This window comes from Merops nubicus, unplaced genomic scaffold (assembly GCF_000691845.1).
Source record: "Merops nubicus isolate BGI_N331 unplaced genomic scaffold, ASM69184v1 Scaffold21758, whole genome shotgun sequence".
Lineage (NCBI taxonomy): Eukaryota > Metazoa > Chordata > Aves > Coraciiformes > Meropidae > Merops > Merops nubicus.
This window is the reverse complement of record NW_008623930.1, coordinates 1-15,135: the sequence shown is the minus strand read 5'-3', so window position 1 is coordinate 15,135 and position 15,135 is coordinate 1. Positions and strand designations below refer to the sequence as shown.

Below are 15,135 nucleotides of genomic sequence, written 5' to 3'. Positions count from 1 at the left end.
CTGGTCCAGTCCCAGCTGGGTGCAGGTCCTCGCCCACCCCGTGTCATTGTGGCACTGAGCACCTCACGCTCCCCTCCTCCTGCCACCCCAGGTGACCTCCCCAACCCCTTCTCCAATAATTATCCCCTTCTCCCATGGTCAGGTCTCCAGCTGCTGTGCCAGTTGGCTCTGCATGCTCAGCTTGCTCCAAATCAACGCCAGGCAGGATTTTCCCTCTTCCCACCCAGTCCCCAGGTCCCCTTCCCCAGGCAGATTTCATCCTCCTCTCCTGTCAGAGCAAGCCATCCCCCCAGTCTGCTGGCAGAGCGTGTCCTGGGGCTTGGGCAGATGCTTGGTGGAGGAAGATGTGTTATTTCCTCCCAGGCATCAAAGTCCTTGCACTGATTCACCCTAGCCGGAGAGCTGTCACCAGCTGGGGACATTCCTTGCGCCGTGAAAGGGCATCAGTGTAACAAAAGATCCCCGGGGGATTACCCAGCTCCTTCCTCTCCATTTGGCATCAAATAGGATCCTGCTGGAGACCAAAATCCCAGCCCTGTAGTAACAACAGGATCCGGCCAAGATCCTCCTTCCCCAGTTCAGCCACAGATCCCCTGTGCCCCAGCACCCCGATGAGCCAAGAACTGACCCCAGCTCCTGCCCCCATCTCCCCCCCGGCTTCCCCGACTCCCTCGCTTCCCTCTGCTCAGGACCAGATGGCTGATTCGCTCCGTGGCTCTGCTCTCCTTCTCCTGCCCGGAGTCCCAGCTGACCACTTTGTCTGTAATAGTCCTCGGAGGGGAATTACAACCGAGTATTAAATGTGTGGTTAAGGAAATCGCATTACGCAGCGCGCTGGAAGGGAGACGCTTCCCTTTAATCTGTAATCCATGGAAGTTATTAGTTCAGCGAGCGGAGCGTCCAGGCACAGCATTGCCATTCAGAGAGAACCCTGAGCAGCCCATCACCCCCACGCAGGCTGCAGCACAGCATCCCTCACCCTGGCACAGTCCCCACCCCGCTGCTCCCCGTTCTTCCGATGCCATCGCCGGGTTAACGTGGGGCTGTTGAACACCACAGGACAGAGAAGGGAAATAATCACCCTCGAGGGCCGAGACGCTCCCGTGAAATAATGTTTGTGTGTCGTGTATCCTGTCCTACAGGTCTATGCAATATTAGTTAGTCACCCTCCTGCTCCCAACGACCACCTAACACCAACACCCGTATCATACACAGCTGGCTTCTACAGGATCCCTGTCATTGGTCTGACAACACGCATGTCTATATATTCTGATAAGGTAACTGATGCACGTTTCTAGTCTAGTACCTCGTACGTGTGGTATAAATCAAGAGTGCCCATCAGGAGGGTTAATGATATCTACACTACCCTGCCTATCTCTGTGTCTGTCTGTCCATCCATCCTCTCCAGTCCAACCTCTCTCTCCCCGCTGCATTCCCCGGTACGTTGTTTTTTTGCAGCTGCCAGTGTTGACCTACATAGTGCTGGATGATTCCTGCAGTGCTGCTCTGCCAGGCTGCCGGGCTCGCTGCTCTTCAGCCAGGGCAAATGCCCAGACTAGCTCCTGTCCTGCTCACTAGTGACAGCTGGGGGGTCCTGGGTGCTCCCTGGGTGCAGGGGGACCTGTGAGGGGCAGGAGGATCCTAGTGTAGCCTGTCCATTGGGCAGGAGCTCCCTGGGGTTTGCTTGAGGGTGGTTTGATTCTTTTGCTTCTCTGGGTTTATGTGATATTGGTAGAGGAGATAATAGAATTGACTACCAAGCTATCCCGAGGCTTTAAATGACATTCCGTCCAGCCAGCACTCAAATTCCAGGGTCTCAAACCACTTTCTGCTGTCCCTGTGGAAACATGGAGACTTGCAGGCCATAGGAGATCCTGCTGGGGGCAGGGGCTGGGGGCAGTGCCCTGGCCTGGGAAAGGAGATGCTGTACCCTGGCCAGCTCTTCCCCTGGGCACTCAGCTCAGGAGTCACTTTGGGATTAGTGAAAGCCAAAGGAGGAGCTGAGCAGAGCCAGGCAGGCCACAGGCCATCGCAGCCTTGGCGGGGGCTTGGGGCTAGCTGCACGAGCTGAGTGGGTAAGATCAGGTCTGTTTCGAAGCACGAATCGGCCATTGCTTGGAAAATGTGAATATTCACAAATGCAAATGCTCAGTGCAAAAATAGTCACTCCACCTACACGCTAAACGAAGTCAAACTTCAGGAGGGAGGAGTAGAACTCCCAAGAGATGCACCAGCAGGACTGCTCGGCTGGAGCAGCAGCAGGTCTTGGCATCTCCCACCAAGTTAAACCATGGTAGGATGGCCAGCAAGCCAAGACCATGACAGTGACAGCAATGGTGGCTCTGGGGCTGGGGACCCACACGCCCCAGCAGGGTCCTGTCAGGCACTGTTAGAAGGAATGGGGATGGGAATTGAGCTGGCAGACCAAGGGAGAGGCCAGGCACAGGTAGGAAACCTGCAGGGGCATTTGGTTCTGCTGTGGGAAGGAGATAGGTCTGATCAGCAACGTCACCGAGAGGGACCTCACCACAGAGCACAGGATGGTGGGGAGAGGGGACCCTGCACACATCAGTCCAGCCTCACCTCTGCAGAGCTGTGCTCACCAAAGCAAGCTGACTGCCTCTTCCACAGCACGACGTGTGCTGAATTTGTGTCCTCACCCTGAGGGGGTGGGAGCTGCGCTGGCAGACTCGGCTTCAACCAGGGCAGGTTTTTTTCCTATTTGGAACACATTTTCTGCAAAAGTGGCTCATGAGAACCACCTGGCTCACTTCAGAGCTGGAGGAGTGACCCGCCGTGGCACTGCTGACCCACTGCAGTGGCAGGGAGGTGCTCCCCACTGAGGATTTGGGGGTGTTGGGCAGGTGCAGGGCTGTGGCAGGGAGGCCATGCTGTGTGTCACCCCCTCATGCTCAGCCTCCTTCCCACCAAGGCATCCAGCAGCTGGAGCTCTGCAGAGGGGGGAGCTGCAGGCAGGAGGTGGGGCAGAGGTAGACTCTGGGTGGGGAGAGGAGCAAGGACATTGAACAGTGGACAGGCAGGAGCTAGAGGGGACAGCAAAGGGGGGAGTGGAGCAGAGCAAAGGGACAGGACAGTGCAGGACAGGCTGGCTAGTGGTACACAGGGACATTCATCTGGTTCTCTTTTTGGTTCCCAGTGATCAGCTTGCTTTTCTTTCTTTTTTTTTTTTTTTTTAATTCAGCAAATTATATCTTTCAGCTTAGTTTCTATGGAAACAAGCTTGTAAGATCACTTTGTGTGCATGCCCCTGATTGGTTTTGAAGGCATCAGCCAATTTTAGCTGAATCTCACAGGGGGTTGAACTCTCAGAGTTAATTATGGTCCTCCCAAGGCGAAGCTCCGGGGGGGAGAAAGGTGTGGGCCTCAACACAGGCTGCTTTGCCCAGTACCTTTTGATGCTTTTGGAGCATCTCCAGTTGAGCACAGTGGTCCATGAGTTGTAGCCATTCTTTCAACAAAGGTCCCCGAGGGAAGCAAGCTTTAGTGCTCCCAGGATTCAAATAACTATTTGTTCTAGAAACAGTACTGCAACTTTGAAGCTGAGCGCTCTGCCTTGGCAGCCTTTGTTTGGCCTCCTTGTAGATACATCTTATGAAATCATTACCTGCTTCTTCACAGAGAGCCTCACATCATTCAGCTCAGTCCTGCCTGCGTGGTGAGGGTCTCTGAAATCCTGGTCACCTCTGACTGGGGTGAGCAGGGAACTGCAGGAGATGAGAGGAGGGCCTCATGGGAAAGGCAGCAGAGTGATACCCATCGCTGTGGTGCCCATTGCTATGGAGAGCCCTTCGTGGGCTCCTCATGGACCAGGCATTGCAAAAATCATGCTCTGGCCTCCTCATGCTGAGCCTGCTGAGCAGACAGGCTGGGCTATTGCTTTAGTGCTTCTGATCCCCGTGTGTCTTTGGGGATACTTATATCTCCTTTACATTTCAGCTGAAAAAAAATGAGATGACATTGATGTTTTGATGACATGAGAAATATGGCATGACACTGAGAGCATGAGAGTGAAGCTCATGGGGAATCAGGAAGGTCTGGTGCTGTTCATCACCATGTGGGAGCACATCTTCATGGGGATGAAGGGCCATGCTGGGTGACCCCAGGTGCTGAGCCCTGCCCCTGCGATGGAGAGGCAATGCAGTGGAGCATCAGGGGTGGCTCTGAACTGAGACCTGCTCTTCTGCTGAAAGAGCTGGAAAATGGGGTTTAGCCATGCTCCATTTGCACTTGGAGAGCTGTTTCAGTGCCCAGCACCTGGTCCTCCTAGTTGAAATGTGTCCTGTCTCTCTCCTTCTCTCTCGAGCCTGTGGATGGCTTTTCCCTCTAGTTCCTTGTCTCAGTACAACTGCTCCATGCCCTCCCGGGGCTTACTGCTCACTGAGAGGGCTATTTTTCTTTATTAACAGTCTCACTGGCAACCCATGCTCAGCAAAAGCTGCAGTGTGGGAAGCTGCACTGGAAGTGGGGAGAAATGTGACTCCCTTTGATCAAGGTCAGGGTCAGGACTTCTTCACTGGCACCAGCAAGAAGTGGCAGGAGAGGCTGATTGACATCACGTAGAGACGTTTGCCCCAGGAATGGGTTTCACAGCCACTGCCAAGCAGCCCAGCATCAGCAGGGCTGCCTGCAGCACATCAGGGCAGGCGAGGGAATCCGCACAACGAAGCCTTTGCTGAGGGCAGTGATGGAGCCCACTCCTCCCAGCAGAGAAGGGGTCCTCACAGGCGCTCAGAGTTGAAGCTGGGAGAGGACAGAGCAGCCCCACCACTCCACAGGGCTGCTGCTGTGCTGCTGGGCCATTTCCCAGAGGCTGACAAGTCCTTCCCTCCACACACTGCAGGGAAAGGCAACTGATGCCTTCGTGCCTGTGCTCCCCATATGTCTGCCCCCATTAAATCCCTCCTAGCACACGTCTAAGCTATTGCAGAGTTAGCTCAGCCCCCTCCCACGTCTGCAGCTATCATGCAGGACAGTGGGCAGGCTGCTTTCTGGTGGGGCTCAGTCACACGTGTGCAGGCTGGCAGGCAGGCTCAACAGAGCAAGGGACAGGGCAGCCCAGGCTCCTGCCATGGAGACAATGGCCAAGGCTGCTTCTTATACTCAGCTGATGGTTTTTGCTAAATTATCAGCAGCTTTATATATTTGGATCTCTGCCAATCTCCTTGAAACTGCCCAGGCAGCTCAGCTTTAGGGAGTGTTACTAGAAGAGGGACTGACCACAAGATTTCCACAGGTAAAAGAAACCCCACATCGTTTCCTCAAGCCTGTGGGAAAACTGACCAGCCATGGACTGAGCTGTGATGAGTCCCTAAGCAGACAGGGGTATAGAAGACAGAAATCCTCTCACTCATGGACCTGTGCATGGTCCTTACGTGGACACACATGCACATGTGGACACACTCACACGTGCCCCCTCCCCAGGCAGTGACACGGCCACGTGCAGACTCTGTGCACAGCTACTTGAGCACCCAAGTGTGTTCCCCATGTGGGCACACGCACACACAGACACTTTCTGCATGTGTGTGCTCACATTTCTGCAGTCAGCCTCTGGCTGAGCACATGCATGTACACACACACACGGTCTACTCAAACTCAGCTCTTCATAGGTGCTCGTATCAACCAAGTCAGCACCACTAATAATTTGCAGTTTCTAGGAGTCCTGACCACACAAGTCCTCAGCCTCATAACCACACTCACTCCCAGCACATTTAAGCTCCAGCCCTGTAAGTTTCTGAGCATTTGGAAGCCTGGAATCCATCCCAACCTGCATTTACTTACTTTTTGCAGAAATGGAGTTGAGTGAGGCAGCACAGAGCTGAGCACTCGGGTTTTGGTGGGATGTAGGAAGATATTGCAGAAAGCTGCTCCTCGGGTTGGGATTGCTGTCAGCAGTTCCCACGCTCACATCCCAGCCTCCCAGAAGGCACCAGGCACACTTGGAGGAGAGCAAATGATGTGAATCCTGTGAAATATCTTACCAGGCAAAGTGCTGATCTGTGATTAAGAGCATTTTTATCCTTGTGTCTGATCAGAGGGGAGCAGGTTATGACCCGTGACAGCTCAGAGTTGGGCACTTGCAGCAGTACCTCAGGGGCAGCGCTGAGGAGTGGTGCAGCTGAAAAGAGTGACAGCTGTCTCACAGAGGCTGTGTTAAAAAATTGGGTGTTTACAACAGTTATTTGCCTAAAAATGGTCTAACTATGACATACAAGTCATTGCATCCACAGACTTTGCAGCACAGCCCTGTGCGTCCATGCCCTGGGTGGCCAGGACAGCTCTGTGCTGGGTTTTGGAGGGATTTGCCAGACCCTGGTGGGCAGTCATAGAACCATAGAATGTTGGAAGGGACCTTAAAGAAGTTGCTCAATGCCCCATCCAACCTGGTCTTGAATACCTCTAGTGTTGGGTCATCTACAGTCTCCCTGGGCAACCTGTTCTAGAATCACCCTTAGTGAAGAACTTAATCTGTGATCTAGATCTCCCCTCTTCCAGTTTAAAGCCATTACCCCATATCCTATCACTACAAGGCCTCATAAAAAGTCCCTCCCCAGCTTTCCTGTAGGCCCCTTTCAGATGCTGAAAGGCCACAATGAGGTCAGTGGAGCCTTCTCTTCTCCACACCATGGTGTGTGCTGTGAGAGGGGTCATCAAGTCGCACAAAACCTGGCTCTTAACTGCTTCTGCACATCACAGCTTGGACTTCTTAACCTTTGACAGACTCTACTATAATTTTTCTGCCAATCTCTGGGTCCTGCAGAGAAGTTCAGGAGATCCAGGTGCTTCAGAAAGTGAGCACAGAATGAGAGTGCTCATCCTGAAATCTAGACTCAGCATTTGGGATGAGCAGCTCTTCATTATCTTGTTTAAAAACTACAGTTCTGTGATCCGAGACATTATCACAGCAAGTCCATGACCCTTTAGACACCACCTCAGAAAGCAAATTTGCCCAAACTGCTTAGCCAGGTTGCTCACCAACAACTTTGCAGTAAAATTTGTTTTTCTGAACCCAGAGATACATACTTGCAACGCTTAAGAAAGCCATGATCAGTTTAAACAGCATTTTTGCAAGCTAGTTGGGAAACGAGAAGATCATCTGATGCAATATATTGAAATTCCAGAGATATTTTTATTTATAAAAGAGATGGAAATAATTTTAAGTTAGAATTTTGATTTTTTTTTGGCTTGTATTTTTCTGATTATTGAGGTTTTTTTACTATTAGCTATTCTATCTTTTTTAAATTTCATGGCTCTGATTTTTTTCCCATTTTAATTTTCCCTGAATTTCCTTAAACCAATTAAAAATACTCAAGGATTGAAAATTAAAAATGCTCAGACTCATCTTGTGTGACCCTGGCTCGAGCTGTGGAGCTGGAAATGCCTGGGCATCTCCACTGCCTCCAAAGAGAGCCTGAGCACCTTGTTGGTGTGGGAACCATTGTTATCCTCCAATTGTTTGTCCCCACAGGGCTTCTTCCTGATCTTGTTGTTGATTATTTGGCTTGTGAGTGAGCTGCATTTCCCTGCTCTTTTTTAATTGGGAATGTTTATATCAGTCACACAAAACTGCAGCTCTCAGGCTGCAGTTACAGATGTCCTGGTCCATTCTTGATTAAATGTCTAAAATAATTCTCAGTCTCTTCAGTAATTAGGAAATATTCTCAGTGCTTTGGTATTTTTGCTGGTGCCTCCATCATTTCTTGTTTTGGCCAGGGCAGCAGCATGGACCTGCTGTCCCAGTGCAGAGAGACCTGACCATGATGGGGTACCTCACACAGTTTGGTTTGACCTCATCACTGCACTGAGTGTGAGGAAAGGGCATTATCTGTTCTGCCTGTTCCTCCTGCGCAGGGCCGTGGTGCCCAGGATGCCTTTTCCCTTCTGTGTGAATTACTCTGGAATATTCAGGACTATTTCCGACCTGTGCTGGGTCTTGTCTCTGATGAGCAGGTTAGGATGAGCTGTTTTGTTCAGAAGTCCATCCCAGCCTTACAAAAAGAAATATTATGGTGCATTCCTTTTTGTCCTCTCCTGTTCAGACTTCTGCACTCAGCTGGGTAGATCCACGCTGAGCACAAGCACCTTCATTTGCTAATATTTCACTCTAGGGCCTTTTGGAAAAGCTGCATTTTTTGAAACCTCTCTGTCAGCTACAGCTTTTGCTCGAGTTGCTCCCGTAAGAGTGCTGTACTTAATGAGGCTGGGATTGCTATTGGTCAGTCATCCAACCGTGACAATGTCTTTAACCAAACCAGAGAGGTTAGCTGGGACATGAGTCCAGAGCTGCCCCCTCCTGCGTGCTGCTGCAGAACAGGCTGACCTAGAAACAGCCCCACAGCAGATTATAAAACTGCTTTTCTGAACTTCTCTCATGACAGACGACTAAGCACGGGCCTGCATGGGCCTGCAGCTGCTCCTGGCTGCTCCCTAAGGGAACAGGTTTTCTTTTTGATGTCTGTTGCTCAGTCATGTTTTCAGAAAGCCAGGAGGACAGGCTATATTTGCACTGAGCCTTGCTGGGTAGGCTGCTCTTCACCGTGCATTTCCAGACCATAAAGCAGATAACCCTCTTTGCCATGTGCTGGATGAACCACCCAGAGGAACACCGTCATAGACAGGGTTTGCTCCTGAGCCAGAAGAAAGGAGTGCAGGTCCCAGAGGCGTGCAAGCCAGAGGTCCACCAAAAACTGCTGCTCTGTCTCTTTGGCCTTGTGTTCTCAACCCCATCCCTGCAAACCTGCCCGGCCCCCGAGACGCACCCCTCCTGACAACCCCACCGGTCCTTGTTGAGCTCTTGTTCTCCCTTGCAGAGCATCCACCTGTCCTTCTTGCGCACGGTCCCGCCCTACTCTCACCAGGCCAACGTCTGGTTTGAGATGATGAGAGTCTTCAACTGGAACCACGTCATTCTGATAGTCAGTGACGACCACGAAGGTCGTGCTGCACAGAAGAAGCTGGAGACGCTCTTGGAGGAGAGAGAATCCAAGGTCAGTTCCTGAACGTTGTCTTGTAGCTTTGTTTAAGCAACAACAACAAAACTAGAAGTCTCGGGCTGTTGTATGTATGTAGATTTCTGTATGTAAAACACCTTTTCTTTCCATTGTAACATGGCTAACATGCTTAAAGCATCAACAGTGTCTGACTAGTACCTGACAGAACTTTGTACTTTATTCATTTCACTTGCTTTGCCATGGTCAAAATCTCCTACATGTAAATCGACTACAAAATGAAGGGAAGGATAACCTGGAGCTCTGCAAATGCCTCGCCCAAGATTCCCACCTAAGGAGAGGACCAGGCGCTCAGCTTAGGGAAGCACCTGCCCCAGGGGGCCCCCAGGGGCCAGGCAGACCCAGCAGTGGCAATCCAACCCCGAAAAGCAGCTTCTGAATTGGCTAACCGGAGCTCAGCTTAGAGGCTTAGGAGGGGCAGTTGGCACGCGGGGGGTGCTGCCCCCGCCCCGGGGAGCTGCCGGCTCTGCGCCCGCAGGCTGACGCCCCGTCCCCATCTCCATCGAAGCCCATGCTGCTTTCCTGACACCCCATGCTCTTCCCAGAGGGCGGCCGTGGCTGGCAGGAGCTTCTCCAGGAGGTGCACGGCACCTGCACGCAGGGCCCCGCGCGGGAGCAGGGAGGGAGCCAGGGGAGGTCCCCGAGCCTGCTAGAAATTCGGGAGGACTGCCACAGACCTGCTGCCGTTGAGTAGAAGGACCAAGCAAACATTCAAGATGAGCAGGGAAGGAGAATGCAGGGAGCCGTTGGGCTGCAGTGCTTCTGGAAGGCAAGGAGCCACCTCCTGCCCTTCGGGATGAAGTCCCAGCATGTCCTCTCACCTGGGACAGTGAGATCCCCTGCGGGTGGGCAGAGTCTGAGCCCATAACTAGGGCTCCAGCAGCATCAGGGCAGGCACTCGTTCCTGGCTGTTCCTTCCTGAGTGACAGGGAGGGACCACGACCTTCTCTGGTCAGCCGCTGCCGGACGTCTGTCCGTTGGCTGTTGAGGAGATGTAGCCGTAGGCACTTCTTGTGCTTGGAGTTGGCAGCTGAGCTGAGATCAGGGAAGCAGCCTGCCACTGCTCTTGGCCACCTCTTGTCAAGCAACTGGAGAAATAACAGATGCAGGGGTGCAGGCTGGCACAAGCCACACTGGCAAACAGGCTTCTGTTTTTGGTGGTTGTTTCCAAGAAGTTTCATCCTTGATGCATCCTGGTCCATCATGAGGCACTGGTGTGCCATCAACCATGGTGGGATCTTCCTGCCTCCAAAAGAAGCTTCCTGCTGGGTGACAGCAGCCCAGTGTTTCTTTCCAAAGCCTCTTCCCATCACAGTGTCCCTCATCCAGGGAGAGCTGTGGAAGGGTTGTTCCCACTGTCAGTCTGTTGTCTCTTTCTTTGCATCTTTTGATTTCTACTTTCAGTTTTCCTACAGCTCCTGTGCCTCCTCTTCTGCTGCTCCCTCTCGTGCCTCCACTCTCTGCTTGCTCCTTGCAATGCTCCCAGGCACAGGGTGTATTTCTTCTTCAGCCTGCTCATCCTACAGGAAAGCCTTTGAGATCTGGGGCTTGAAAGTATGTGAGGAGGGAGGCTCTGTCTTCAGACCTGCCCCACATGTGCCCTGCATCTATGATATGTTTTGGTGTCTCCTGGGAGCCACTGGGAGTGGCTGTTCTCCATCCTGGGGCAAGTGCTCTGACAGTGGGTGACCTTGTCGTCCCTTTGGAGTGTGCCACCACATCTCGTTTCTTTTTCCCTTGAGGAGCTTGCTCTGGCCAAACTGACTGATCTTGAAGGTGGTAGATGTCCCTGTTGGGGCTTTCCTGTCTTCCTCAATTTCTTCTGCTGTCTAATTGCCCTTCTAATTGCTCTTCTAATCACTGGTGTGCTGACTCTCTTCATGCCATGAAGTGAATCCCTGGGCCCCTCCCCAGCCTCCTCAAGGGCAGCCTGGGCCCTGGGGAGGGAGCAGGCAGGAGATCTGCTCTTGACCTCTTCAGGGCTTGCATCACAGCCCCCGAGGGTCTGGGGGATCTGCTATGGCTCAGAGCCTCACCTGCCTACCTGAGCTCTCGAATCTGGGTGTGGCTTGTCCTCCGGAGTCCGCGCTGGCCCTGGGTGTCACTCAGGAACCACTCTCTGGATTTGCACCTCAAGTAGGTGTTCCAAGCTCAGCACTTGGGCCAGGCTGGCCAGTCCTGGTACATCCCTCGTGCTTAGCCCTGTCTTAGGTCTGACTGCAGGAGCTCTCAGCCTGGAGTTGCTGCTTCATCTCGGTACAACTCTGCTCGTTCATCTGGGCAGGCCACCGTTGCTCCACCACTGCTGGGGTTCAGGAGGGAGTGCCAGGCACTGGGAAAATCAGTTTGGCCAAGTCAGAGGTGGCAGGTCCCTGGTGTGCTGAGTGCCTTTCTCTGGGACAGTGCTGTTCCTGAAAGTTGAAATTTTTTGAGACAATGTTGGAGAACATGGTGGAGAGTGAATTTTGAATTTCGGGGTCCCTGTGTGAAACATGGACTGAGGAGCAGGGAAGGGCTGCAGGACCACACAGAAAAACAGGCAAGAGAGGAGACATTAGTGGCCTAGTTCTGGCAATAGGGATAGTGACGCACAGAGGCAGAAGTGATCAGAGTCCATCAGGTCCAGCTTTGCTGCATCTGAGACTCTGCTTCACTTTGCTGAGCAGCTTGGGCTGAAATGCCAGCACATCCTGGCACACAAGGTGATTCGTGGCTGGAGGTTGCAAGATGGATGACCAAGTCTCTGGCTAAATTGGAGGTGCCTGAGGAAAAGTTCTCATCACTGGAGAATATCCATGTCCTGCTGCAGCTCTGCTCTCCCTGGAGGCAGTTGTCACTCCAGGTCTCACTGCAACCTGAGCAGACCCTCAGAAGGCACTGCAGAAATCCTCACCATGGACAGCATCAGAAGTGAAGGCAGACTTTGGCTCCAAGCAGATTTTACCTCCTCAGATACTTTTCCTTGCAAGGACCTAACTTCTCTGAGCAGCAAAAAACCTGTCAGGCCGTGTCCAAGGAGAAGAAAAGAAAGATGACACAGTTTCACAGAAAGAGATCTGGCAAAATGTCCTGTCAAAGACTGGTCTGAGTGCTCAGGAAGAGGCGAATGATTTAGCTTGGAAAGCAAGACGCAGAGATAAAACCTGGCTGCCTGAGGAACAACCTGGGGACACGAACTCTTGCATTACTGGGGTGCAAATGGTCAGGTTCCTGGCAGGGTTCGGTTGCCATTGGCACAAAATGCAGTGAAATGGAGATCGGAATAGAGCCGTGTCCAGTATTCCATACACATGGGTCAGGGATGCCCATCTGGAGTGGGATGGGGACAGTAAGAAGAGGTCAGGCTATGCCTCACCAAAATCTGCCCAGCACTATCCTGCAGGCACCGTTGGGTTGATGTTATTGCCCTGACCACGGGGGCTGCTCCCAGGAGGATCCACAGGGCTCTGTGCACGTGGCTGCAGGGTCAAGGCTCCCAAGAGCAGAGGCAGTTGCCCCTCAGCACACTGCCTGGAGGAGAGACGTTCTGGAGAACCTCCAGAAGTAGGTTTTATGCCCCTGGCTCCTTCAGGGCCATGCAGCAGAAGTGTCTCAGGCAGGAGACAAGGGCAGGAGCAGGGTCTCTGCTCCAGTCCCTAATCTGCAGGGTCAGCACACACTGAGCCTCCTGCCCCTAGTCCAGGTGCCATGCTCCAGCCAGCACAGAGACCACCACGCAGTGAACCCCACTAGCCACGCGTAGGGCCAGGTTGTGGCCACCATGGTCTCCAACAGCTGCACCTCCCAGGGCCACCCACGTGCTGCAGAGCGACAAGGTGCCCTCGGCCCTCCCCAAGCACCAGGTAAAAGCTGCAATGTCATCCCATGATCACCATTGCTTCATATCGCCACGCTTTGAGCCAACACGGGATGTAGAGAGCTTTTTCTTTCTCTTTTGGATGGCAACAGAGCTCCAAAAAGCTGCTCCCTTCTCGCAGGAGGTGAGAAGTTCAGCTGAGACACCTCACTTCCTGTGAACTCTCTTAGGGTGAACACGATTGTAACGATACTAGTGACAGTAGTGATGCTAATACTGTTAACTGTAACCGCTTGCGTTTATCCAGCACGTTCCGTAGACAACATGTTGTCCTTTACTTCCACAGTCATCCCATGGAAATCCCACCACTTAGGCCCTTAGAGATGCGTAGATTGTTTCTGAGTTTAAGATAAAATTTTCTTGCTGAAGAATTGCCCAGAATTCCCAGAAGGGAAAGGCAACTGCACCGTGACAGCGCTGACACTCAGGCTTGCTCTAAGCCCTACGGCTTTGCACCGTGACGCTCCCGGCAGAGCTGAGGCACTCTCTCCTGCTAGTGGTTTTTGCGAGCTCCAGCGTTATAGAGACCCTTTAGCAAACAGTGGAGGAGGAGGTGGATGTTGGATTGCTTTACTACACGTCATTTTCAACTGTTTATAATATTCTTCTGTGTCTACATATTTTCTCTGTGCACATTATTCATCAGAGTAAAAAAAGGAACTATGAAAACCTCGACCAACTTTCCTATGACAACAAGCGAGGACCCAAGGTATATATGCATGGAAATGCACGCCGCCCACCAACCTAACTAGCAAATGAAAAGTAGCCACAGCCACCAGAAAAATAAAAAAAAAGAAAAAAAAAAAAAAAGAGAGAAAGAGAAAAAAAAGAAAAGAAAAGAAAGAAAAAAAAATTCCATGACTATGTTTCTTGGTAGCACGTTTTTATGTTGAGATAGTTTGGTTTGGACTTGAGAATGGAAACCTAGCCAGCTGACCCTGGAAGGATTTCTTTTTGAAACATGCATGTGAACCAGTAATTAACTTGCAAGTTTCTTTTTTTTTTTTTTTTGAAAAGTTGAACCAACCCCCTTTCCTCCCCAAAGGAAACGGTTCCTTGGTGTAAGTTGCTCACTTTTATTCCCAAAGGTTAACCCTGTGCAATATGTTTTTTTTTCATTTCCCATGTTTTTGAAAAACAACACTCGTTTGAGTTTTCAATTGCATTTCAAAGCCTTTTTCTCTTTCCTGTTCAATGCACGCCTCTTTTTGGGTCTTGATTGACTTCAGTTTGCATGCACAGTGCAAAAAAAAAAAAATAAACCAAACCAAAAAGCCAAAACCTTTAGAAGAGAAAGGAAGGAAGGAAAGAAAGAAAAGAAAGAAAAGAAAAGAAAAAAAAAGAAAAATGTAGCTATAACCAACCTTATTTAGCAGACTTTTGTGCAGTTTAATGAATTCTCTTGACCCTTTTCTAGATAGCATGGCTCTCCCAACCAGTCCTGGGGCTCCCTCACTAACCAGCTTTGCTCACACTAATCACAGGCTGAGAAAGTGCTTCAGTTTGACCCCGGGACCAAAAACGTGACATCGCTGCTGCTGGAGGCTAAGGAGCTGGAGGCTCGTGTCATCATCCTTTCTGCCAGGTACAGCCCAGCCGTCCCCTCCCCTCCCTGCTCTCATCTCCTGCTCTCCCCTTTGCAGCACTGCCAGGCGCTGGGGTCAGCACAGATTTGGGGCATGTCGCCCTTTCATGGAGCGTGGGAGATGACCACCACGGCAGGTGGTGGGTGCCGTGCTGCTGGCCAGGGAGGTCAGATGGTCAGATGGAGATGTCTGGCTGTCCTGCTAAGCGTCAGCAGCTGCAGGAGCAGCAGTGGGCACTGGTGATGTATCCTGACCCACCTGCGAGGGGCGAAATCTTATTGCCCCTGTGCCTATATACAGTGAGCTACAAGGAATAGGCCAGATTTGCAGATGCTCAGCAATGCTGGGTGCGGTGGGATTAGATGAAACTGAAAGGTTCCCATTGCACCAAGGAATTAGCCATTGGCTGGGAGAACTAGTTATCAGAGGAGCACTGCCTGGGGATGTGTTTTCCCCCCTGCCCTGCCACCCCCTGGGGACCCAATGCAGCAGAAAAGGGGCCGTCTGGCACCTGGAGCCACATTGCCGTTCCCTTCTTCTCGTTGCAGTGAGGATGATGCGGCCACGGTGTACAGATCAGCAGCCATGCTCAATATGACGGGCTCCGGCTACGTGTGGCTGGTGGGGGAACGGGAGATATCGGGCAATGCCCTGCGTTACGCCCCTG

General features: G+C 51.9%; 1 protein-coding gene across 1 annotated transcript; it reads left to right on the top strand.

Moving 5' to 3' along the window:
• Positions 1-1,142: 1,142 nt before the first annotated feature.
• Positions 1,143-15,132, top strand: LOC103777692 (glutamate receptor ionotropic, NMDA 1-like; the record flags this gene model as incomplete). Its single annotated transcript, XM_008945253.1, has 5 exons — positions 1,143-1,277; positions 8,829-9,005; positions 13,529-13,591; positions 14,367-14,467; positions 15,017-15,132. Coding segments are annotated over 5 exons (592 nt in total), but the record flags the coding sequence as incomplete, so codon positions are not given.
• Positions 15,133-15,135: the final 3 nt, after the last annotated feature.